At 37.9% G+C, this 25,632-nt stretch overlaps 1 protein-coding gene and 1 long non-coding RNA gene across 2 annotated transcripts; one reads left to right on the top strand and one right to left on the bottom strand.

Moving 5' to 3' along the window:
- Positions 1–5,124: 5,124 nt before the first annotated feature.
- On the bottom strand, positions 5,125–18,125 carry GJA1 (gap junction protein alpha 1). Its single transcript, XM_025294782.3, has 2 exons — positions 17,951–18,125; positions 5,125–8,031 (listed from the first exon to the last, which is right to left on the bottom strand). The coding sequence occupies exon 2, from the start codon at positions 8,013–8,015 to the stop codon at positions 6,864–6,866; it is 1,152 nt and encodes a 383-aa protein (XP_025150567.1). The 5' UTR covers positions 8,016–8,031; positions 17,951–18,125; the 3' UTR covers positions 5,125–6,863.
- Positions 18,126–18,214: 89 nt separating this feature from the next.
- On the top strand, positions 18,215–25,180 carry LOC112587527. Its single transcript, XR_003112052.2, has 3 exons — positions 18,215–18,349; positions 20,243–20,462; positions 24,717–25,180. It is a non-coding gene; the product is annotated as an uncharacterized LOC112587527 (long non-coding RNA).
- The last annotated feature ends 452 nt before the right edge of the window (positions 25,181–25,632 follow it).

Raw genomic sequence — 25,632 nt, 5'->3', positions numbered from 1 at the left:
GTCATCTTGCATTTAACCGCAAATTGAGACGACTGTTAAAAATATCTTTTAAATGAAAAACAAAACCCTGTCTAAACACCTGAATCAATCAGCTTATCTTTGTCATCACAAACTATGGGATTAGCACTTTGGTAGACTGACTCATAACAAATTTAAAGAGTGAATTTTTGTTTGTTTCCATGCTTTATTTCCAAAGCTTAAGTGCTGCTGTGAACAAATAAGAAAAGCTGTAAATTTCTTAACTAACTAGCTAACTACACTTTTTTTCCTATTAGAGTTACTGTTCTTTATCTTACAAGATTAGAGTACTTTTATATGGATATGTTCCCACTCTGAAACCTTTCTCTAATTTGATGTTACTTATGATACATTATGGAGAAGGAAATGGCAACCCACTCCAGTACTATTGCCTGGAAAATCCCATGGACAGAGGAGCCTGGTGGGCTACAGTCTATGGGGTCGCAAACAGTCGGACACGACTAAGCAACTTCACTTTCACTTTATGATACATTATAGCTTCTTTAGCTCTTTTTATCTCACGCATAATAGCTAATCATCATGTAGAATCATCAGGATAGAGGCAGAGCTTGGTTATAATTTTGATCAAAGAGACTGGCCAAATGCCACATGATTCCATGATTCCCACATTTGCCATGTTTGGAGTTTTGGGTAACCATCATTGACCCTCTTTAATCACAAAGTGCTTCAAGTCCTCCAGACAAGTGAGGACCAGAGTAAAGATGAAAATTAAATAATTCTTTTGATCATTTTTGATGATACTCTTTAATTACAAATGTTAAATCCTGCTAGATTACTCCAGAGTCACTATCGAAATGTTTAACTTGGCACTGGCTTATTAAAAGGTAAATATTTAGGGGAGCAAGATATAAGGTATATATGAGAAAAAAGAAATGTTTGATACCACAAATCGACAAACCAAACCCAATAACAAAAGTGGTCTAAATGTGTGTAAGGAAAAGAAGAAAAGGAATTTGTGAAAATGGGGAAGAAATATGATTGAAAGTTCTAAACTGAAAGAAATAACTTTAATCACATTATAATTGCTTGTACCTATCATTTTTTATTTAAAAATTATAAATCATAAATAAAAATTATATAATATTTCAAGTATACAGAAATAATGTAACAGGCAAATCTATTATAGTTTTATATTTACTTTGAATTACAGATGATACGATGCTGGATATAGTTACATTTAACTTCCAAATTACTTCAGTCACTGAAATTTGAAACTCATAAAGTTAAAGTGGTCCCCCCCAAATATTTTTAAATTACCTGCCCAAGAAAAGGCAGTCGTTGACAACCTTGGCCAACTTATGAAAAATTGTCTCAGAGTAAACATTTTCTTTAACTAGCTCTTTGGTTGTGTCTATCTTTGACTATAGTGAGTAGTTTGAATGATTAGAAACTAAAATGCTAGTAAATTATAAATGTCGATTTAATTCCAGTTGCTCTGAGTTGAGAAAAACTTGAATACGAGCCACAGTCACATCAAAAGCAATGTCCGATTTATACCTTAGGACTCTGGGTGAAGTTGAGACTTCAAGAAATGTTTTAAAGAATCTCAACCTTTTACCCTTTACCCTCCAGAGTTCTTTTAATTAACCTCAATTTAAGCTTTTTTCTCACAGTTTTAAGCTTAGGGTTAGTTTACATTTTTGCAGGGAAGGGTTTCTAAATTAGTTAACTGTATTCAAAATTAATAATAAATATACCTGAATATATGAAATGAAGAACTCTGACCCATTCTGTTCAAAGCAGAAGGCAGTCTTAGATTTCTCTCGATTTACTTTCAAAATAAAATAACCCTCATGGTTTCTGCTTTCATAGCAGCTAAAATCTCTCTTACTGTCTATACTAATTCTGATGAACAGTTTTGTAAAAAGCAACTGGCTAAGCGATTCCAGCACAAATGCCCCCCCCCCTCCCCCGCACAGGCTCCGTTTCATTCCATATCTCATAGGGACAGATGGCTTGTTGTATTAAATAAGACTTGAGCCCAGGGTTTGCTTTCTAAAGTGGGTGCCTCTTGAGACAGTTTTTATATTCAACAGGAAAGTGTGTGGGCATTGAAATTACTCTACACGTCACAGCCCAAATAAGCATTTGGTCGTTGGAGAGAAACATCCGGAGACCAGAAGAAATCATCTGACTTAAAATTTCAACACTTTTGAAGACCAGGAAACAAACACAAACTTTTCCCTCCAAATTTGTTTTCTTCTTTACATGATATTCTTCTTACTCTCTGCTTGAAGCAAAGTTCCACGTCTGTTCTTGAGATCTGAAAATTGCCAGCTGCAAATTCTGACCTGCCAAGGGCTCAGCTATATTTGCCCAACTGAGAAAAGGTAAAAACAGAACCTTGGAGCCAGTAAAGATTATAAACATGTTTCTGCACTGTTGGTGTGCTGTTTATAAAAATAACTCACTTGAAGACTTTAATAAGCCCCCAAACTTCATTATTTTTCTCTCCCTCCAAGTACAAAGCACAGATGTCTTGGCATGTTGGAATTTGAAGTTTGGAATTTTTAGGAGAGGCAGTGTGTGGGTAGGGAACTAACACCCTGGGCAGGTAGAGCTTCAGCAAGTCTCTTAAAATAAGGTGAAAGAACAATCCGTAGCCTAGAAGCTTCGTGAAGACACACAGGGGCTAGGGTGAGAATGTACTGAACCAAAAAAGGGCACTGAACTTCGATATTCAAAGACTTTAGACAATCCTACCACTTTAAAAAATAAGCAGCACAAATTTGTGTATGAAATTCTGAAGTAAAACAGTGGTAATATAAAATACATGACTATCTAACAAGACTAGAAAATTTCATGTAACAATAGAGGCTTTGCTTAATATAAGAGTTTTTTCTATGTTTACAGAGTAAGACATACTATTATAAGACTATTAAAAGGACCCTGAAATTTCTCTTTCCTGTTTTTATAACATGACCATCCTCTCCCCCATTTTGACCCAATATTTTTTTTTCTTCTAGCGGACTTTAGAACTGTACTGCCCAATTTGATAGCCATGAGCCACATCAGCTATTTAAAATTAAAATAATCCTTTTCCTCAGACTCACTAGCCATTCGAGTGCTTCAGTAGCCACATGTGGCTAGTGGCTACCATAGTACACAAAATAGAACATTTCCACATAGAAAGTTCTGCTATTCTTAGAAGATTCGAAATTTTCCAACTTTGTAAACATGGAATTTTATGCCAAAAATGAGTATCTAGAAAATATTCATAGAATGAAATTTCAGCTTTTTCATAATTTTAAAACAGCTCAATTTTTAGTTGTGGAAAATAAGTCACCAATTAAGATATGTAAAACAGCATTTACCTTGAAAGGATTTATACTGTAAGTTTCACAGGGCATGGAACTATGGGGTCATTCTAATAATCTCCACTACTTAACAAAGTATCTGATATATGGTTGATGTCTGAAACTTTAACAGTGCTTTCCAGTGGAATTAGAACTTCCATGATGTCTGTGTTGGAGAATGAGGAGAGGTGAGATTTGATTTTCCATTTCATATACTTTTGTAGTTTAAAACTGTGTATTTATAATATGCCTGGATTTTTTTAAAATAGTGACAAGCTTTAAAATTTGGGGAAAGTTTAAAATGGACTATTTTTTAAAGGCATAACTTGCCCTCTCACTTCCACACACATGCATCAGAAATCTACATTCAGTAGTCTATGTGTCTGTCTATCTATCTATCTATCTATCTATATACCCTATAAGCCGTTAGTATTTGAATACACACACACATTCAAATACACCATGTTTCTCTATTTTCCACAGTAAATGCAGACACATACACGCACAGAGAAAATTTGCCTCTCCCTTCAGAGTCTCAGCCAGCTGAATGATAACACTTGAAGAAACGTTGATACTGCCAATTATATTGACTCTGAGACTGATTAGATAATCCTTTGACTTTAGGCACATCTAGCCACCAAATTTAACCAGGTTATTTCTAAACTAGTAATATTTTTATGCTCAGAAATCTACTAGTTTGCTTTGCAGTGAGTATTCACGTAAACAATTTTAGTAAGAAGCTTTTGGGACTTCCCTGGTGGTCCAGTGGTTAAGACTGTACTTCCATGGCAGGGGACACAGGTTCAATTACTGTCAGGGAACTAAGATCACACATGCTGTGTGGTGTGGCCAAAAAATAAAAATAACTTGCTTGAAATGTGACTTAAAAGTGCTAACACATTTTATATTTTAAATTACAGCAATACTTTCAGTTGCCTGGAATTGATCTTGTACCTCTGAATGGTTTAATTTTCCTTGGGTGTTAAGAATTTTTAAAATCAATTTTTCTGTGTTTTCACAATGTTTTGGGATAATAGAATCTGTTTCACGCTTTTGTCACAGAGCATAGCCATACTCAAACCAACCCTGCTCTAATTCTTTTTTACCTGTAAGACCCTATAGTTTTATTTTCAGCACCCTCTTTCTAGTCTTACTTCTGTCATATATAGACCTACTGAATTACTCACTATTATCTTATTTTAAATACATCTCATTAATTTTGGGGAGCTTTCCTGATAGCTCAGTAAAGAATCTGTCTGCAATGCAGGAGACCCTGGTTCAATTCCTGGGTTGGGAAGATCTGCTGGAGACAGGATAGGCTACCCACTACAGTATTCTTGGGGTTTCCCCTGTGGCTCAGCTGGTAGAGAATCTGCCTGCAATGAGGGAGACCTGGGTTCAATCCCTGGGTTGGAAAGATCCCCATGGAGAAGGGAAAGGCTACCCACTCCAGTATTCTGGCCTAGAGAATTCCATGGACTATATAGCCCATGGGTCACAAAGAGTCAGACATGACTTTCACTTTCATTAATTTTATATTTGAAATTCATCATTCTTATCCATAATCTTCTCTGTTGAATAAATACTCAAAAATGTTAATCAATGTTGTACCGAATCTAGTTAACAATAAAAACTATTCTTTTAAAGGGGCTTCCCTGGTGGCTTACACAAGAAGATTCTGGAATCTTGTGAATCTTTTTTGTCCAACTCCTCATAATCCATGGAACTGTCTTTGATAATTGTGAATAGATGCAATAGAAGTTTTAAAAATCACACGGGCTATAAAGGCTATCTTTATACTAAATTAAAACTTTATTGAATAAAGAACACTCTCCAGAACACATGATCGATGGACTAGGTCTACATTACATGCAATGAAGCTGAACATGGCGGTAGTTTAACATGGAATGTCAAACAAATTAGTATTTCTCATTGTACAAAACTCTTTATGTAGCTGACATGCAACAAGAAAAGTATGATATTTTGTATTTTCACTAATCATCTGTGATGAATTTTTAAAAAGCATTTGAAGAAACTGGTAGATTTCTTTAGGATAGATTTCAAATAAATTAGTTACATGTGCACTACTGAAACCTCTTTCAACCTCTCTTGCATTCCAGATAAAATCTTAGTGCAAACATCAAAGTTGCTGGTTACTCCAAAAGACTGTCAAACTCAAAATAGAATACAAATTCTGAATTAATGTGTATTAAGTAGGACAAAACCAAGAATACCAGTTACTGCAAAATTCATTTAGGCACACTTAATAGTCCACTCTAAGCATTTCTTCTAAGTCTCTCACATTAATTACTAAAGCCTGTTTACAGTACTAAAATTCTATCATTCAAGCATCAATGATTATATTTCAGAAAAAGAAAATCATTCCTTTCAGCAATAACATTACTGCTATATTCTAAAAAAAAAAAAAAGAAAAGAGAAAAAGAATCTAAATTATTAAAAAAAACCAGTATCCTTAATAGGATACATGGAGAAAAAATATCTAAGGGAAAAAAAAAATGTGCTTTATTTGCACAGCAGGAATTATATAATGTAAACACCATATTGGCCCACACCATAAAATCCATGAGAAAGGTTCAAATTTGAACACCATGTGTGCATTATTTTCAAATCTGTGTTTGTGAGTTTATACTGCATCTACTTGTACCAATACATGACAAATAAAACACACTCTTCCACACACATTCACAGACAAGTGACTGTTAAATATTGAGCATGGCTTGCTTCCCTGACTCTAACTCAAAAAATGTTAAGTGATATCCCAACTGCCTTTAAAATGTTTATAGAAAATCATTAAACGAATATGAATAGTAGTTGAGGAATGATGCAAAGTGATGGTAATACTATATGCAAGTGAATGTAAAAAAAGAATGTACAGATAACCGGCTGAGATTTGCAAATGCATGGAAAGTCTTCTTTTGTGGGCCTTGTCTGAACTCTTAACTGATACCACGAATAAAAAAATCTAGTAGCGCAAGTTCATTGACACCTGGAGGGTCAGGCCTACAAAGCTTACCTTCAAAGTGCAAATTTTAACAATGGAATGTTTTTAGCAGGGACATAAAGACAATCCTCTTTTTCTTGATAAAGATAAGTAAAATGTTCAGAAAGGATTTTCTCCTGATCAAACTTATTTCAGTTTCTTGGTAGAACAAAAAAATATTTAACCAAAAATATCACTGACTCTTTCACATACACAGAACTATTCTTAGGGGTGTGTGGGAAAGAAAAAGCCCTTACCTATGGATCACCTAATGCAACTTTTACTTAGAACTTAAGCTGTTTGAATCACCTACATTAAATACCAACATGTACCTCCCTCATCCCTTCCCTCTCCACTCGCCTATCACTAACACCCCCAATGAACCAGGTATTCTAATGTCTTTGTGTTTTCTAAGCCTCATGACAAGGCTGTTGAGTACCACCTCCAATGAAACAAAATGAACACCTAAGGTGCATTTTTTATAGCACCTGTTTCTTCTCCACAACTGAGTGGGATCTCAACTGGACCTAGATCTCTAGGTCATCAGGCCGGGGTCGGCTGCTGGCGCGACTACTGGCTCTGCTGGAAGGCCGCTGGTCCACAATGGCTAGAGGCTGTAGTTCGTGGCCAGCATCAAGTTTTTTAGAATTCTGGTGGTCATCTGGGAAATCAAAAGGCTGTGCGTGGGAGTTAGAGATGGTGCTGCCTGCCTGCCCCATTCGATTTTGTTCTGCGCTGTAATTGGCCCAGTTTTGCTCACTTGCTTGTTTGTTGTAATTGCGGCAGGAAGAATTGTTTCTGTCTCCGGTGACCAGCTTGTACCCGGGAGGAGACATGGGCGAGAGAGGAGCGGTTGGGGAGGAGCAGCCATTGAAATAAGCATATTTTGGAGATCCACAGTCTTTGGAGGGGCTCAGTGGGCCAGTGGTAGCATGGTAAGGATCGCTCTTTCCCTTCACACGATCTTTAACACCCTTGAAGAAGACATAGAAGAGTTCAATGATGTTCAAGGCAAGAGACACCAATGACACGACAAGCATGAAGATGATGAAGATGGTTTTCTCCGTGGGCCGAGAAAGGAAACAGTCCACCTGATGTGGGCAGGGATCTCTTTTGCAAGTGTAAACGGCACTCAAGCTGAATCCATAGATGTACCACTGGATCAGCAAGAAGGCCACCTCGAAGACAGATTTGAAGAGGATACTGATGATGTAGGTTCTCAGCAAGCCCCCTCGCATCTTCACCTTGCCGTGCTCTTCAATGCCATACTTGAACTTCTTAATTTCAATCTGCTTCAAGTGCATGTCCACGTTGGCACCATCAGTTTGGGCAACAACTTTGAGTTCCTCCTCTTTCTTGTTCAGCTTCTCTTCCTTTCGCATCACGTAGAACACATGAGCCAGGTATAGGAGTGTGGGAACAGACACAAATATGATCTGCAGGACCCAGAAGCGCACATGAGAGATTGGGAAGGATTTGTCATAGCAGACATTTTCACAACCAGGTTGTTGAGTGTTACAACGAAAGGCAGACTGCTCATCACCCCAGGCTGACTCAACCGCTGTCCCCAGTAGCAGGATTCGGAAAATGAAAAGGACTGACAGCCACACCTTCCCTCCAGCGGTGGAATAGGCTTGAACCTTGTCAAGGAGTTTGCCTAAGGCACTCCAGTCACCCATGTTGCCTGGGTACTGCCTGAAAAGAAACCAAAGACAACTAAATAATCACAGATCCAAATTATTAGCTTAATATGCAGTTTCTTTCAGCCAACAGTCAAAATATTATAAAATATTTCCTTGCAAAAACAAAAAAAAAAAACAGCCCACAAGTGCAAATGATTCCATTTTCCCCTGAAAAGAGGTCTCAGATTTTCTTGATATATGCTAAGTTTTAGAAAGAGCAGAGCCTATGTGCCAAGTAAAGTGAGATCTTAACCTTGTGAAGAGGTATTACTTGCTCAGCCACTGTCTCACCCTGTCGCTTGAGAAGCTGTCAGTGCTAAATGTCTCTGCTTATTTTATTGTCAGAAAAATGAGGCTCATTCTTGCCTGGTAGGCCTGTGTCTGCATGCCTACCTAAGCAAAATGCTGATGTTTAGTATTCAAAACCTATGGGCACCTAAGACTTGAGGTCAAAACTCCCATACCCATGTACATGCACATAATCTGTTTTCAAACCTCAATCCTATTACATATAGCACATTATTCCTAATTGTAAACGGAAATGTTTCTCCTTGGTATTTCCAGTGTCTTTGTGCATACTCTGTACTGTGATCATTTATAATTCTGTTTTTTCTTAAGCACTGACTTATGTGGTTTGGACGTCTGTCTTCCACTCAGAGGCAAATATGCTGCGCTCAAAGGTACCCTCGTGACACGCTGTGTCCCTAGATGCAGGAACCTATTTTCAAAAACAAATACTAAATGCACGTAACATTTCAAGTAAGAGTTCAATTGGCCTCAATACTAATTATAGCCTGCAAAATAAAAAGTAATCTGTTATCTGTAGTAAAAATGGTTGTTTTTCATTTTAGGATTGCTGTATACTTTCGAGTTCCTTTACTGGATTTTGGACCCTCAGCCCACACACTCTTCTTAACTTCCTATCACTACCTTGATATCTTAAGCCTAGGACTTCCCCATTACTGGGGATGAGAAATAGCCTCAAGTGTATAGAGATGACAGGAATCCCCAAAGTTATTAGTTCAATTTATACTTTTAATTGCCAGTAGTCCATTCAATTGATGAAAACTGAGGTCCTTAAAAGTGTTAGTGACTCAGTCATATCTGACTCTTTGTGACCCCATGGCCCGTGGACGGCCAGGCTTCTCTGTCCATGGAATTCTCCAGGAAAGAATACTGGAGTGAACAGCCATTCTCTTTTCCATGGGATCTTCTCAACTTAGGGATTGGACCCAGGTCTTCTATACTGCAGGCAGGTTCTTTACCGTCTGGGCCACCAGGGAAGTTTTGGAAATATTCACCTATCAGTAAGGCCAGAAAAAGACTTTCAATCCCAAGACCAAGGCTTTCCAGTGCACAACACTGGTCTTAAAATTGAAGTTAAGCTGAGTAAAAGTTAGAAATGTTCTCATGCTTTGATATATAAAATCTTAGCAGGGGCTGAAATCTGGGAAGAAATGAATAATATTGCATGAGGCAGTCATAGAGAATACAGTCTAATTTTCAGCAGAGAGTTATTGGAGGGTTCATAACAGGATGAAACAGTCAAAAATTAGTTAATAATTAAAAACAAGCAAAGCAAAGACTTCCCAGGCAGGAACTCACTGAATTTTAAAGAGTATAACTAAAAGTAGGATTAAATAGGTTTCTTAGAAATAAGTTTGCTGTCTTAATATAAAGAAGTTTTTCAGCTGGAATTAAACTATGAGCCTGTTCTCCTTATGTGAAGTAAATGAAATCCTGGGGAATCCTCTTCCCCACTAAGCAATATTACACTTCTGTCTACTGCTTGTACCTCCTGGCTATAGAGGCCAGGAAAAATGAATTGGAAACCTGGCCTGGGATTTCCTGGATGGAACAAAGAGGAGATGGCTGATCCATAAAATGAAACTGTTATCAGCTATCTAAATTAGCAGTCAGTGTGCATTTTTTGATGACAATCCAGAGACTGGTGCCAGAGACTGACTGGGGAGGTGAGGGGGTATAATGAGTGGAGATGAGTGGGCAGGTTATAGGAAATAACGCCCTTCTGTCAGTGGTCATAAAGAAAAGGAGCTTCCCCACTAGGAAGGGCCATTTTAGATGGTGAAGTGCCAGTGAAACTGATGTATGGAATGAGCAGTCAAGCAAGAAAAAAGGCTAGGAGGATTGACAAAGAGTTAAATAGCCAGGAAAAGGCTTGAAGTGAGAGGGAGTAATTTAGCTTTGACAGACAGTTTGATGTGAGAGAATGTAAAAGAAAAAACCTACAATTTAGCAGAAGACACTGCACTGGGAATGAAGAAATATAGTCCATGAGGGTCAAACAAATAGAGCCGAATTTCTGGAGCTCTATCAATAAACAGTTTCAATGTGATGATGTGTAAATTGGCCCTGATTCTGTTTGTAGAGAATTTCACTATTTTGCCAGTGTCATCTGCTTTTGCTCAATACTCCAGTTGTGGGGGGTAGGGAAGATGAGCCACAAAAACAATCAAGTATAAAATGATAAACTGCATAATCTCATCACATTCACACGATTGAGCTTAAGAAAAAAAAAAAAAGTGTTTCAGGCACAATGAGATTTTAGTCAATGTTCCATTATTATTTCAAACAAAATAAACTGATGCTTGTGATAAATAATTACTAAGTTTATTTACACTCCATGGAAAATAAAACCTGACTACCATATAGTTCTGAGATTCCATAAAAATAACCTATACTGCCAGCAGTGTATGAACTGGTTACTGGGCAGCTCTCCAGGTAGTAGCAAAGTTGTCTTTTCTTTAAGGAGCCATACAGTTGTCATTTGCATTAATTAATGGAGTTACACTGGTTCATCTGTTGATATGAATTATCCAGTTGGACAACTTGTATCCTGTAGTAGATACCTGTTATTAGCACTATCATAGAGATGGTCAGCAGTTAATGTGATGGCTTATAATGCTTGTGATTTTCAAAGAGAGGTGACAAAACCTTTTGGGGAGTCATTCACTTTGCTGTGAATTAGAAATTCTACTAACTGTCCCCTCATCCCCATTATTGGTTTAATTTTTCCAAGTCAGAGTTGAAAAATTAATGCCTTTTTACAAGGAGCAGTCATGATTATGTTTACAGAATCCCCCAGCATTGATTTATAGACTATACGCCTCACTCACATTCAACAGTATGAAATAAGTATACTCTTTGATAGTTTAGAAAATCATGGCAGTTGAGCATATATCCTGTATACTCATTTCTTCACTGCTATGTTCCCAAGGTGGAAGTTTATATATAGATTAAGGTCTAGGTTAAGGAGCTGTACAAAGTTCTTGTTAGTAGCAAATGCTTGACGGCAGTTGGACCATGTCCTCTCCATACCATGTTAGATCACATTTTTCATGGCTCTTCATGGCCCTCTAGACTAGAAGCCAAAACCTCAGTCTCCCTAAGGGTGACCTGCCCAAGCACCTTCTGGACTCTCTGCAATGTGGGGAGGGTTCAGGGTGAGGAGCAGAACTCTCTGGGCACCTGGGAACAGAGCTTACCTGTTACTGTACAGCCCCTGACCCTCTACCTCCATTGGCTGCTCCCCGCGAACACAAAGACTCAAATACTTAATTCAAAATGGAAAATAAACCTTCAATTTTAAGTTACTTTTGACTGTCCCCTTTTTCAGAGACATAGTAACATATCACTGTGCCAAAGCTATAATCAAGACACTATGTCATTAATATCCCAATAATGATTAAGAGAATTAGAATATATTTTACTTTCAATTTTAAAGATTTTTCCTAAGAAGAGATACTATAATCTGTTGAGTGAGTGAAAAAAAATAAAGGTAAACAGGATTGCTTCCTGACAAAATCATTTAATGGATTTGGAGGGGGGCGGTCGGGGAGGAGGAAGTGCCATGTGTGTTTCTAATATCCTAAGCCAAAAATTATAAGCCTCTTGGGACTTCCCTGGTGCTTCCACTGCAGCAGGGCCAGGGGTTCCATCCCTGGTTGGGGAACTAGGATCTGGCACGCCGGCTTGCCATGCAGTGTGGACCCCCTCCCCCAAATTATAAACTTCAAAACTGAGCAGTAAATTCTAATGTTTTTCTTTAATTTTTGTAAGACCCCCTCTCCCCTGTGGTGAATGACTTTGAGTGGGCTCAGTTGTGACCATTCCTCTTATAGTTACAACAGCTAGATGTGCTTCCATGTTCAATCTGTCAGCAAATGCTATAGGCTTTGTGTTCCCCCCAAAACAGACTAGGAGTCTCACCACCACCCCAGCTCTTAGCCTGATCTCAGCCATCACCAGGTTACACGTCACCTCTCTTCAGGTTACACGTAGAGAGCCTGTTACCCAGCTTGCCAATCTACTGCCCTCAAACAATCTGAAAAAAACTAACAAGCTGATCTGCCTTGATCAACTCTGTCCCATCCCCATGGCTGGCTCTGTTCTCGTCTCTTCAGCCAGTACTCCAGGCCTGTCACTGGCTACTCCCCCTGTTCTTTTTTTGTTTTTTAATGGTCCTTAGCTCTACTTGACATATTATATATATTTATCTGTTTATTGTTTGTCTGCCTCCATGACAAGGACTTCTATCTGCTTTTCTCAACTAGAATGTGACTTCTATATGGGAGTTTCTTGTGTCCACTGCTGTATCTCCAGTGCTTAAAAGAGTTGAGAGACACTGAGTATCTATTGAGTGAATTAAAAGGGGCCTGTAACAAAAAAGGCACCAGGTTTCACCGGTTTTGTTTGTTTGTTTATTACCTCCTTGGGACTCTCTTAATTATAGTTAACCTATCCCAAACTTCTGAAGTTTCAAATTAATTAAAAAGGGACTTACACAGTTAAAAAAAGTATTGTCAACATCTTATATGATAAAAACTATTCAATTTTCAAGTGATAATTGCTGTAACAGAGAACTGTCTGTTGTAGCAATGTATTTTAATGATTCCTGAGCAAGTAGTATGATTAAATTAGGAAAACAGGCTCTTTAACAAAGAATTTGTTAAACAAGGTCTTGAATTTATTAGACAAGGTCATAGTGATTTGGAATTCTTGCAAAATGTATCTGGTATCATAGATATTTATGCAGTTTCACTATTATGCTGTTTTACGGGTTAAGATTTCAAAGAAACAACAAAAAAACCTTGTTTTTTTTGGTCCAGTTCCGCAGGATTTGAATTCTGACTGGACTACACAATTCAACTGTTGCTGAGAGAGATCCCACGGTATCTTGCAGTGCAAGAAATAACCTGTTAAAACTTGTGTTTATTTCAAGAATAATAAATCTTGGGGTAAGATTGGGGCTCTTAGAAGAGTAACAGCTGGTATCAATCCCAGTTAATGTAACATCTCTACATAGGTTGAGGGTGTGTTAGGCAGTTCAGTGACTTGAATCAGGTACTATGAAAAATATATATTCATCAGTTAATAAACAACCTTTGCTTCCTTATATGTGGGTAGTCAGCCTAACTCTGTGGTGTGCTAGTTGCTCAGTCGCGTCCAACTCTTTGCAACCCCATAGACTGTAGCCCTCCAGGCTCCTCTTGTCCATGGAATTCTCCAGGCAAGAATACTGGAGCCTTAGCCACTCCCTTTGCCAGGGAAATCTTTCCAACCCAGGGATCAGACGCGGCTTTCCTGCATTGCAGGCAGATTTTTTTACTGTCTGAGCCACCAGGGAAGCCCTGGTGTATCAAACCTATTTCGTGTAAACATCTCTTCTATTTAAAATTCTGCCCATGGCTCCATGATTAGCCTTAGATTCTTTTGTAAAGAATGCAATACCGCTACATTTCTTCTGACATGTACCTGATGTGTGGCATTGATTTTTTGCGGGTGGGGTGGGGAACACACGTGACTTTCTACCTTGGCTCTCACCTTTTTTCATCACATAGTCAATCGACATCAGCCTCCACAGAACAATGACATGAGATGGGAGTTGAGGAGTGAGGAACTCCATCCAAAGAGAAGATGACACCTACAAAAATAGATAATCCTCTGCCTAGTCCAACAGCTATCGCTCAACTCCCTACTAGCAAAAGTTTCTCATGGTCACTCATGGTGATACAAGAAAGAGCCTAAGTCAGAAGCTGCAGGCTAAAAGCTGTGTTCTTGATTGCCATTGGATGGAGGTAAAAGCCCTCACAAGTGTGTTAAATCTTCTTTCCTTAATGAACACTGAATGAGTAACTCATGAACATGAAGCTCTTAGTAAAAGCTCAATAAAGTTTAATTCCTCTTTAAATGATTTTTAGATATAGATATAGCCCTTTTATTTTCTAACTTTGGTATTCTTTCCTTTAGCAAAATAATAACTAAGAAGTGATTAACATTTTCCTAATGGTAACCAAAAGCTCCTGAAATGAGTACAATAGCAATCTCAAAGAGATTGAAACAAATTTACCCTTTATCAATTATTGAAGAGAAAAGACCATGAAAAAGGTCTGCCTGTATTTGTGTTTCTATTTGGAGACATCTTCTCTAAATCATGGAAAAAGTCATACACTAGAGAATGCATCTGCCTTACAGAAATTGCTAAAAAAAACCCACTATGTATTTTTTATATTTCTGTGAATTTTAGACATTCCATAAAACACTTTCTTTTTTTGACGGTGCCACGTGGCATGAGGGATCTTAGTTCCCCCATCAGGGATTGAACTTGCACCCCCTGCAGTGGAAGAGAGGCATTTTCACCACTGGACCACCAGGGACGTCCCAAAACGTGTCTGTTAAATAAAGTATTTAGACAGCTAGGAAAACTTGGATGCGAAGGTTACTGAAAATTAAGAAACTCTTATGGAAAAATTTATATATATAAAACTTCTATATAAATGGCTCAGCATGGTCTGTGTTTTACCTTTGGCAAAAGACAGTATGTACATACATAGGCAAATGGGGAACCTAGACAGGCAATGGGGAGACAAAGTAGAGAATTTAGGTGCTTATCTGAAGGCGGGCGGCGGGGGGGGGGGGGGGGGGGCGCGGGGGGACTCCCACTGAGAACTCCAGGGATTTTTTTCGAAACCTGACTTATCTATATTGAATACTGACATTAATGGTAAACACTAGATAATAACTTGTCTCTCCAGAACGGAACTAACGTGTGTAGATACGCTTCAACAATCTCAACAACTGAGAATCTTGACGGGAAGTCAGAACCGGAAAGGTGGAGTAGGAGGTATTAATCACGGGTGACTTTCCTATCATTCCCTTCCCTCGGGTATCATATATAGAGAGGCGCTGAGGCTCATACCCAGCTGCATCTCTGCACATCACCAGAGAAAGGAAGGAATGCAGTTTATTGTGAGGTTCCCACTCTCCTCTAGGTAGGAATTGAAGACATCTAAGTAACAAAACAACTCTCAATATCTGAAAACACACCCTTTCAGATGCTTGCTTTGACACCGTGTTTCCGGGAAGGGTGAGCAATGTAAGAATTACACTGTAAAAGGCCAGGAATTGAGTGGATAGGGCAGCAGTGATAAACCATAAAAGGTAGTAGAAAAATATGGAACATAGTGGGATCAAAGCCACTGCAGTAGGATCAACGCATTACCTCTGCATTTTGCAGGCAAAGGACAGGTGAAAACTGTACTGACTTGGGAAACTAAAAAGCACCCCACGTACACGTTGCCAGGACAGAGGCAATTTCAGGCAACCTGGCCTACATAGAGGAATTAATTACTCTTTTCCATGAAGTGTTTTTTTCCCTGGATTTTTTTCATTCTCTGAGACGGAGTTAATTTAATGAGATCTCTGTATTACTAGAGGCTTTTATTCTCAGCAATTCCTGGACAAGTTAGGCCTTTAAAAATTTTTTTCATCATCTATTCTTCAAAGTGCCCAAGGCATTTTAGACTAACTTCATATGTGTCCAGTTTTCAGAGGGGGAAATTAAGCATCTTTTCATTACCAACTTGGTTTGGGAAGCAAAAGAAATTAAACCCACCTCCAAGTAAAGCCATGTCTGTTTTTCCAACAGTTTATAGCTCTCCTCTTCCCAACCCCACTTTGTACTCCTAGAGAGAAAAATAGGCACACCCTAGGGTGAGGATGAGGTTGGTTAAGGAGAACTTTTGATAAGCTTTATCAGAGATGCTCTGTAAATATTTGGATGACTAGCGAAAAGGATGGGGTGGGCGACCGCTGCTAGGAACCGGGGAAGATCTGAGTTTCCGAATTCTGGAACTGATTTGCCTCCGGACACGTCATTAGCACTTTACTCATCTCATGATGGGGTTTCCTCCGCTCTCCCCACTCCACCCACATTCTTGAGAAGTTTCGAGAACTTACAGAAGAGTTAGAAGTGCCAGTTAGGTACGGTAGGTAATTCCCAAGGCACTCAGGTTTCCTTACGGTTTATACAGTAGGATTCAGCAAGTTCAAAAGGAAAACAAAAAAACAAAAAAACACAAAACACAACACTGCGGGAGTGGGTGTTGGAGGGGAAATTAGATTGATACAGTTAATTCAATTAATCATTTGCTCTTCTTTTTACTATTTGGCACACAGTCCATCTCCCCCACCCCTCGTCCCCCGCCCCCTGCCGCTCTCCCCTTCCCGCTTCCTTCCCAGTGGCGGAACTCGGACCTGCTCAGGGTTAGACTAGAGAGGATCGGAAGGACGCCTTTGAGCAAACCTTTGCAAATCGCCAGGGCTCAGACAGCGCAGGAGCCCCGGGCGAGCCGGGCGGATGCTAAGATGGCAGGAGGCACCCCGTGCCCGCCGGGCCCCAGGCCCCCGTCCTCCTTCCGCAAAAGCTTTCATTTTTCTTTGCTTTTCAACCTTCTCTGGTGCAAATACTTCAAACTGCAGGGTCACACCAAAAATTTAAACTAAATAGTCTGTGGAGTTAGTTAGATCAGACAAAACCCCTACCGGACACGAAAACGCAAGGTTGTATTTCTAGCTAACAGAATGTGTGTTACCCATAAGAGCATGTGAGAAATTGAACCCTTTTAAATAACAAATCCGCGTTATCTTTGCCTACTGGCAGCACCCAGCGACTCAAAAAAGTTGCCCCAGAGGTCTGAAGTTTGTTACAGGATCGGACAAGCGGAAGATAGGGTGGCCTGGGGTGGGGGGAGCTCCCTCTAAGGGGCTGTTTAAGACATTTCGATTCCTATTCTTTCTAGGAGCCCCTGCCTTACGAGACCTTTTGGAAAAACACCCAGGCATACACTCTTTCCTAGACTTCTGTTCTCCCTCTGTTCATGCTTTGTAAATAACCATCACCCATTCAAGGGATTTCACCTCCTGAATTGCCAGCGTGGTCGAGTCAATGGTGGCTCTCTTGCGAGTCTCAAGATTTTTCCATAGTGCTGCTAACATAAAGTAACCCTTTACTGTGGCTTTAAGAACCTCAATATCACAACTCTGATTTTTATACCTTTTGTTTACTGGGTAGAATTCTAGGAAGGAACCACGTGGAAGTCAAGTAACCGCAAGATCTTAACAAAGCACTTTGTTAGGAAGTTTGCTTTGCAAGGCTATAGAACATCAGTCAAGATTTCCATATGAAAAAGCACAAAGCGTAGAATTCTATAGCAAGCACGTTAAGCAAATTTGCACTTTGATTTTTGTATTGTCAGTCAAACCCCCAACGTAGGCCCCTAACCTCGCCCTCCCCCCCCCAAAAAAAAGTTACAAAGCACCTAGACTGTTACTGATCACTCCCAAAAGTAAAATTATAGTCTAAAATGGAAAACGAAATATCCAGTAAATTAGTTCTTTATCCTCATCAGAAAGATGTGAATCTTATTTACCTGTTGCATTATTAAAAGAAAAACTTTTCAGCAGTCAAAAAGTAAATACCGTAATTTTAACTTTAAAACTACACACACCTTCAAGTTCATCATTCCCTTTATTGTGTCATATGAAAGCTACATTTAACATATTTAAAAACTTTAGAAAAGTTTCACTGCTAGAAAAAGACACGGTTAGGTAAAGTTCTTTTAAAAACTTACTCTTTCTCTTAAAAGAAGTGAAGTAGGCAAGCCAAGTGATTGAACTCCTCAGTGGATGAAGTAAGATGAAAAAGCAAGCCCAGGCACTCAGACCTGTCTATTTAAAGTTTAAAAGTCTGCTGCTGTTTGGTACTTTCCTCACTCCTTCCCCCTAATGAAAGAAAAGTGCTGATACCTCGTAAAAGCTTTTTTCTTACTTGGAGCACAGAGCTTTTAAAAGTTTCAAGCCACTGACTCAACAGGGAGGGAGGGGCTAGAAGAAAGGGGAGGAGAAGAGGAAAGGCGGGCAGGGGGGTGGAGAGCGGGCCGGAGAACGTGGACGGGTTGGGGAAAGGAGTAGCCAGGTCCAGACAAAGTTGTGCTGTAAATGTGCTGACGAGACGAAGTAGCAGTAGAGACGTGAGTGCCACTGCTTAAGTCACTGCTTACAAATACAATTATGGGTTTCAGTTAGTGCTTTTCTCACCAAAAGTTCGGGGATTAAAAAAAAAAAAAAAAAACAAGTCGTGTGTTTTAGAATAATACAACCTTTTCTAAAAGTTTACTTACTGTAATATATATGTGTGCTGTAGTAAGTTAAAGTGGTGGAAAAGAATATAGTTAGCGCAGACTTTGTTTCCTACTGGACAAAGGTGTATGAAGTTAAAGGTGGGTGGGTTCTTTCAGGAGCGAATTCCTTTCTTCTTAGTTTTAAGTAGGGACAACGAACAAAGGAAATGGAGATGGGAGAGAAATTTCAAAAAGGAACATTTCATGCTGATATATCCATCCCAAATCCACCCTCCAACCTCTTGACAGCTTTGAATTTTATTCTTTACTGCAGCTTATTGTTTTATAAAACGATAGATATAACTACTTTATATGTAATACATTTTGACTATGAAGATCTAGATGTCTGACCCCTACCAGATCTCCAGGGAACTGAAAATTTATACTATCTCAGCCGCATTTGTGCCAACTCACAAAAAATGAAATCTCTTTTGTAATGAAATAGCAGGAAATTTTTTTGTGAAATACACACGTTAAGTTGACATTGAGTGGGTCCTGAAACTATCAACTTTTCTTGAGACCATCTGCCTTTTTAAAGCCTGCTGGATAGTTTTCTGCCTGATGCCAGCAGAGCTCCACATACAGTTTTTATGTGCTTTCCCACCACTTCCAGGGTCCTCCCTCTTCAGCCCTCTGGCTTAGGATTTATAATAGCCTGAGTCATGTGGCCTCAATCTTAGAGTGGACAGATTCTTTGAGGACACTCCAGATGCCATGCTAGAGGCTGTGGCAGGACAGTTCCCATAAACTGGCTTCAGTGATGCTCCTGAGGCTGGGCAGGGAATTCTCTGGAAATTATTGGCCATTATTCTCCGGAAACAAGGCAAACTGATCCAGCTTTAATACTCTTTACTCTTTTGTCACTAGTACAAATATCAGAATAAAAGATGATCGCAAGTGTTTTCTGATAGATATCTTCCCCTAAATTTCATTTCATTAAAATAAAACACCTTAATAGGTGTTACTAAAACATCTTCTGAAATGTTGTAGCATTAAGACACAGTTTTGCTCTCTTATTTGCTGACCATGCTATTTCTAAGGGTACATTTTTCTTTATGTTAAATAAAGGGAACAAAGAAGTAGAAATAATAATCTGATTTTCAAGTCTTCAAGATCAGTAGTCCATAACTATTGCTTCAGTCTTATATTCGTATTGTCCTTTCCTTCAGATGAGTCTGCTTGGTCCTAACTAAAAATTACTTTCCTTGATTCAGAACACATTCATGAAAATATGATATACTCTTTTTATTTTAAGAAAATATGCTTTCCCTCCCTCTTAAAAAAAGAGAAGAAATCTGTGCTTCTTTTAATTTATGTAACTATTTGGCTTATTTTTGTAAAATGATTTATCAAGTACACTTATTACTGAAATCATCCACTTTATGTTTTAAAATTTCCTAAAATGCTAATTCAGAATTAGTTACATTAAAGAAAAGTTGGAATTGGCTATTTTACAGCAGGGTTTTTTTTTTTTTTTTAATGAAAAATTGTGTTTATTTCTGATTCTGTTTTGTTAGATGTATAAAAGGTATTGTTATCTAAGTGTTTTGGTTCCTTTTCTTTTCAGTCTGTTGCTTATGTGACCAACTGCAAAGAGAAAGAAAGAACCTCTTTGTACCAAATTAAGTTACTCATGAGAATCACTTGAACCATTTTCTAAGCCCAAGAGATTAGTTATAGCATTAGCCAGTAATTAAATAAGTTCTCTTAACATATGGACTGTATTATATCTTTTATTTCTAGAGTGATTGCCACAAAAATCATTCATGAAAGAGATGAAGACATCCTATGTGATCCTCTCTTCTTTTGAAATAATACCACCAAGATTTGATCCTATGAGTGATAGAGCTCAGAAAGAGCTAGGCCGCTGAGCCTTGACCACAGTTATCTCTCATGGACACCTGGAAGCTTCTCCAAATGTCTAGTAGAAATTCCTATTATATTTTATACTGTAGCAGTGCTGGTGAGTTATATTTTGACCATATAAAATATAGTTTATATTTTTTTATATTTATTTATATATAAAATATAGTTTGTATTTTCTATAAAGTATCCCGTTTATCTGACCTTAGAAATTTATCTCCATTGGCATCTTTTGCAAAAATTGTGGATAGATTTTTTTTTTTTTTTGGATAGATTTTTTTAAACGTGTTTTCCTCAGATTCTCAAAAATACCATTTCATTAATATAAACACTGACTTTATAGAACTATATATTCTCTGATTTTCAGGCCTTGTCAATGCATAAGAAATGGATATGGCCCAATTTGCTAGGCTCTCCTGCCCTATGAGGGATGAGAGGCAGGCGTTGAGAATTCTGTCATCTGCAGAGTTCTTTAGGCGCCACGATGAGCCAGGCTTTGGACTCTGTTTTACCCATGTTGCACAGTGATGAGCACGCTATTTTTTAGAATCATGAGAAGTATTTCTTAATGTGAAAACCAACTGCATTTTTAAAATTTTTACCTTTGTTTCGAAATAGCAATTTTTGAAATTTTAAGAGATGAACGGATTAATTTTTAAGGCTTTTAAGTGCTTATCTCACACCAACTCTCCCATTTCAATGAGTAGCGTGAACATTAAAAAACAATTGATTGCCATAGATTGAAGACTAGTGAGGAGAATATTGTAATGGTACAGGAGTGAGTTATAAGAACCTGAGGAACCTGAATTAGGGGACTAGGAGTAAAAAAGGACCAGAAGGTACTCATCCTTTCTAGCCCTAGAACTTAGTGACAGATTGAATTGGGAGGACAAGGGAGAGGAATGTGAAAACTGATTTTGGAGTTTTGATTGGGAAAATATTACTAACACAAAAAAGTAAGTTGGTAGGAAGAACTGATTTGCTGAAAGAGATTTAATGATTTCAGTTTGGAAAATTTAGTTTGAAGAACTGAAACATCTTGGTAAAGATACCTGACTGGCAGTTTAAAACTTGGGTTGTGAAGTTCAGGTGAAAATTGTAAGATTTGGGATTATATTCATAGAATTGATATTTGAAACCACAGGTACAGGTAATATAACTGAGAGATAGGGTATAGGCAGTGGACCAAAAAGAGCATGCACAGACCCAGTGGATTTCCTCATTTAGTGTAGGCCAAGAAAAAGAATGAAAGAAGAGGCAAGGTGGAATCAGATAAAGGAGAGTGGGCTTATTTGTAAGGAAAATATCACCCTGGTACTTGGGGGAGCCTTAATTTTGCAAAGGGAGTGGGTGTAGTTGCTAAGTCATGTCCAACCATTGCGACCTCATGGACTGTAGCCCGTCAGGCTCCTCTGTCCATGGAATTCTCCAGGCAAGAGTACTGGAGTGGGTTGCCATTTCCTTCTCCAGGGGATCAAACCCTGGTCTCCTGCATTGCAGGCAGATCGTTTACTGACTGAGCTACCAGGGACTGCTTGAAAAGGGCAATTACTCCTTTAAATTGAGAGTGAATGTAGACCATAAAGGGAAAAAAAAAAAAAAAAAAGTTTTAAAGTGGAGAGTATGTGCTTTGGGAAGCTAGAGTTTGAAGATAACTTCTCAAATAAGGTAGATGAGGTTATCAGCTGACTCGGAATAGAACAGATTGATCAGAGTTGAAGTTTGCAGTACCTCTGCAGGAATACAAAGTCAGCTTTAGAAGAAGAAAAGGATTATCTAAAACTGGGCCAGGGGTGGGGGCAATGTCTGGGATGATTTTGTATTGGATTAAGATAGCATTGTCTTATGGATTTCCTTTCATTAACATCAGTAATTCTATCCAGGCACCAAATTTCCCTTTTATCTAATATTTATTGGACTGAAAGGAAAAAGTTAATTTGCAGCCTCAAAAGTGTGCATATTCAGAAATACTCTACCTAAACTGATAAATCTAGCTAGAAAATGTGTTCTTAAAGTGACAGTTGGTCAATCATATTTTCCTTGGAATAGTGTAGATTTCCCAGCATTTTACTGACTTGTGCTAGCATCCTTTTTCAATAGATAAATATTTCTGGGGTCTGACAATGTACTTCAGAACTCCAGAGTATTCACTTAACTGAAACTTGGTTACCATTTACTTATCTATCATCCATGTGAGTGATTTAAAGATAAAAGATTGTCTCAACCTGGGTAAAATCTGAACTTATTCTGTAGCCTACACCTGTTTCCAAGTCAATCTTATTGTGAGGCTGCACAAAGAGAAAGTATTTGTAAAAAAAAAAAAAAGACTTGTTTGTTTTGTTTTGTTTAACAGGAAAGAATCCCAGCCAGTAGATAAATATGTCTTTGGCTCCACCTTCTGTACAGAGTGAAAATCAGCATCTAATTCTTTGACTTTAAATTTCTTCACCCTTTTTATTAAGCTTGGCTAATTTTTATGATCATTTCTCAATGTTTACATTCATTTATTCAGCAAATATTTATTTTGTCTCAGGAAGCATTCTGGTGAGGGTATTTTAGTTATGCAAGAAAGACAAAAACAGTATCAGGTTGAACTTTATTCAGGTTCAGGCTCTGGCTTTTCTTTAACTGAACTTTGAAAAAGTAAGCACATAATGGTAAGAAAAATAATATTAGTTTGAGACTTTTTTTCAAAAAAACATGTTCTTTTTCTCTATGTTGACCATGAAAGGAGCTTGCATTTTTAAGCACCCTATTAATGATGTGCCCACTTAAAAAAAAATAAAAAACAAACAACAAAAATATTACCAGAAGCAAAGCTGGAGGTTTTGGATCTGAAACTCTTGATTTTGCACATAGGTTAGTTCTGATTATATTAGAAAAGACAATGTGGCTTTTGTATGGACTGACAATTAATTGTTTGCTCTAACAGTTTAAGTCAGCTAAATATCATCTTCCAAATGAGAAAATATTATAATATTTTAGGATGAATAGAATAAACATTTATTTTAGGACAAAGTAGAATAAAAATTGCAAATCATTCAATAAAGTAGTTATCTCATTAGCATAATCATTCGCCATGATTTTGTAGTAGATGCGGTGGAAATTTGGAGAACATAGAGACCATTTTTAAGTCCACGTGATTTCTTTATGTGCAAAAAGTTTGCAAACAATCAAGAACATGAACAAACATATAATTATAATAACAAATGTATGAACATACGTAGTTGTTGAATTGATGCCAAGAAAAAGAAAAGACTTAACGTTGCTTCAAAAGTCAGCCAAGATTAAAATTCCCAAATAAAAAAAATATTTATATGCTTGGTTAAAGCACCACTTACCAAAGTCGTTAAAATGCCTTTCTGTTGTATGTCTAAATCTCCTTGGTGCACAGGAAAAGGTACCTATGGACAGCTTTATACATCTCCTTTTAGCCATCGCAAAATTTCATAGAATTTTATTTAGAATAGCATGAAGCAACACAGTTATCTTTAAGGCATCATGCTTCCTAGTAATTATAAATTTTATAGGTATTAAAAAGTAATTTAGCACACATAGCTCTAAGAATGACAAAATTTAAAAACCCCAGTTGATTTTTAAAAGAGACTCCTATTTTCTTAATAATTATTTGCTACTGGAAATGAGTACTAGGTCTCAAGTGGTTACTGATATAAAAACAAGATCCAAATCTATCATAGCAGACTTAATATGTTTGGAAGGTTTATGTGACTTTTTTAATTCTTGGAGATTCATGTGGTCACCTATAAAAAACTCTTGAGGTCAAGGTCAGCCCAATATAAAGTCAGAATATTATCACCCAGTGAAGTATAGGTTAAGGACATCCAAACTTCTTTCAGATCCAAAGCATCTGACCTGGATTTTCCATCTGGCTGGATTTTCCATCATTAAGTTTGATTTTTGGACTAAGACACTAGAGTTTTTAAGAAGGTGAAAATGGAAGTGAAAGTATTTTTTGGAGAAGGTAAAACAAAAATGAACAAAAATTAGTTTACCATTGTGACTTACAAAGATAGTTTTAGAAGACTGAAGATATAAATTTTTACAGGAATATGCAGAAATAAATCAAAGGGCCTAGGAACTCACCTAAATTTGATCTAACTGGCTTTTAGTTCTTTTTGGCATATATTAGTGATTATCGCAAAAACCTGAGGGGTGTATTAAAGTTATTCCCTCATGGCACTAGTACCAGCTCAAAATAAAACAAGCCTTAGATCAAGTTTGACTTCATATTTAAATATTTATTTAATAAACACTTATTAGTAAGCAGACCCTAAACATTTCATACAACTTGCTTTGCATTCTCTACAAAGTACCAACTCTCTGTTCTTTTTAGGTGCTGAGACCACCACCTTGTGAGAAAAGTTCTCTTAAAGCACAAGTGACAACATTCCAGAAACTGCACTTGATTGTTATAGAAAGACTCAGCCACCGGATATCCTCCCAACCAGTGACTGGATACAGGGCCATTTGAGAGTCAAGTGACTAGTTTCTTAAACCCTATTCACGCCAATCTTAAATTATAGCCAACCTACGAAAATTGAATACCACTCATTTCACCAAGGAGAGCCTGTTTCTACCATTCATTATGCTAATTAACAAATCATTTATTTTGTCAGTAAAAATCTGTATCTGCCATTCAGGATGCAAATTAGAAAATAACTGGTGTTTTTCAAAGACATGAATACAGAAGCACTTGTAGTCTCTGAGGTTGCCTTTTTGGTGTATGTTTGCCACCCATGCCAAACCATGAATTCTTTCTTTATTTATTATTTTAAATTTATTTTAATTGGAGGCTAATTACTTTACAATACTGTGGTGGTTTTTGCCATACCTTCACATGAATCCGCCATGGGTGTACATGTGTTCCCCAGCCTGAACCCCCCTTCCACCTCCCTCCCCATCCCATCCCTCAGGGTCATCCCAGTGCACCAACCCTGAGCACCCTGTCTCGTGCATCAAACCTGGACTGGCGATCTGTTTCACATATGGTAATATACATGTTTCAATGCTATTCTCTCAGATCATCCCACCCTCACCTTCTCCCACCGAGTCCAAAAGACTGTTCTATACATCTGTGTCTTTTTTGTTGTCTCGCATATAGGGTCATTGTTAACATCTTTCTAAATTCCATACATATGCATTAATATATTGTATTGGTGTTTTTCTTTCTGACTTACTTCACTGTGTATAATAGGCTCCAGTTTCATCCACCTCATTAGAACTGAATCAAATGTATTCTTTTTAATGGC

The sequence above is a fragment of the Bubalus bubalis genome, chromosome 10 (assembly GCF_019923935.1).
Source record: "Bubalus bubalis isolate 160015118507 breed Murrah chromosome 10, NDDB_SH_1, whole genome shotgun sequence".
Classification (NCBI taxonomy): domain Eukaryota; kingdom Metazoa; phylum Chordata; class Mammalia; order Artiodactyla; family Bovidae; genus Bubalus; species Bubalus bubalis.
Note: the sequence above shows the minus strand (reverse complement) of the source record. Positions and strands in the feature narration are given on the sequence as shown.

Coding starts and splice junctions, on each gene's coding strand:
- GJA1 (XM_025294782.3), bottom strand. CDS start 8,015: ATGGGTGACTGGAGTGCCTTAGGCAAACTCCTTGACAAGGTTCAAGCC.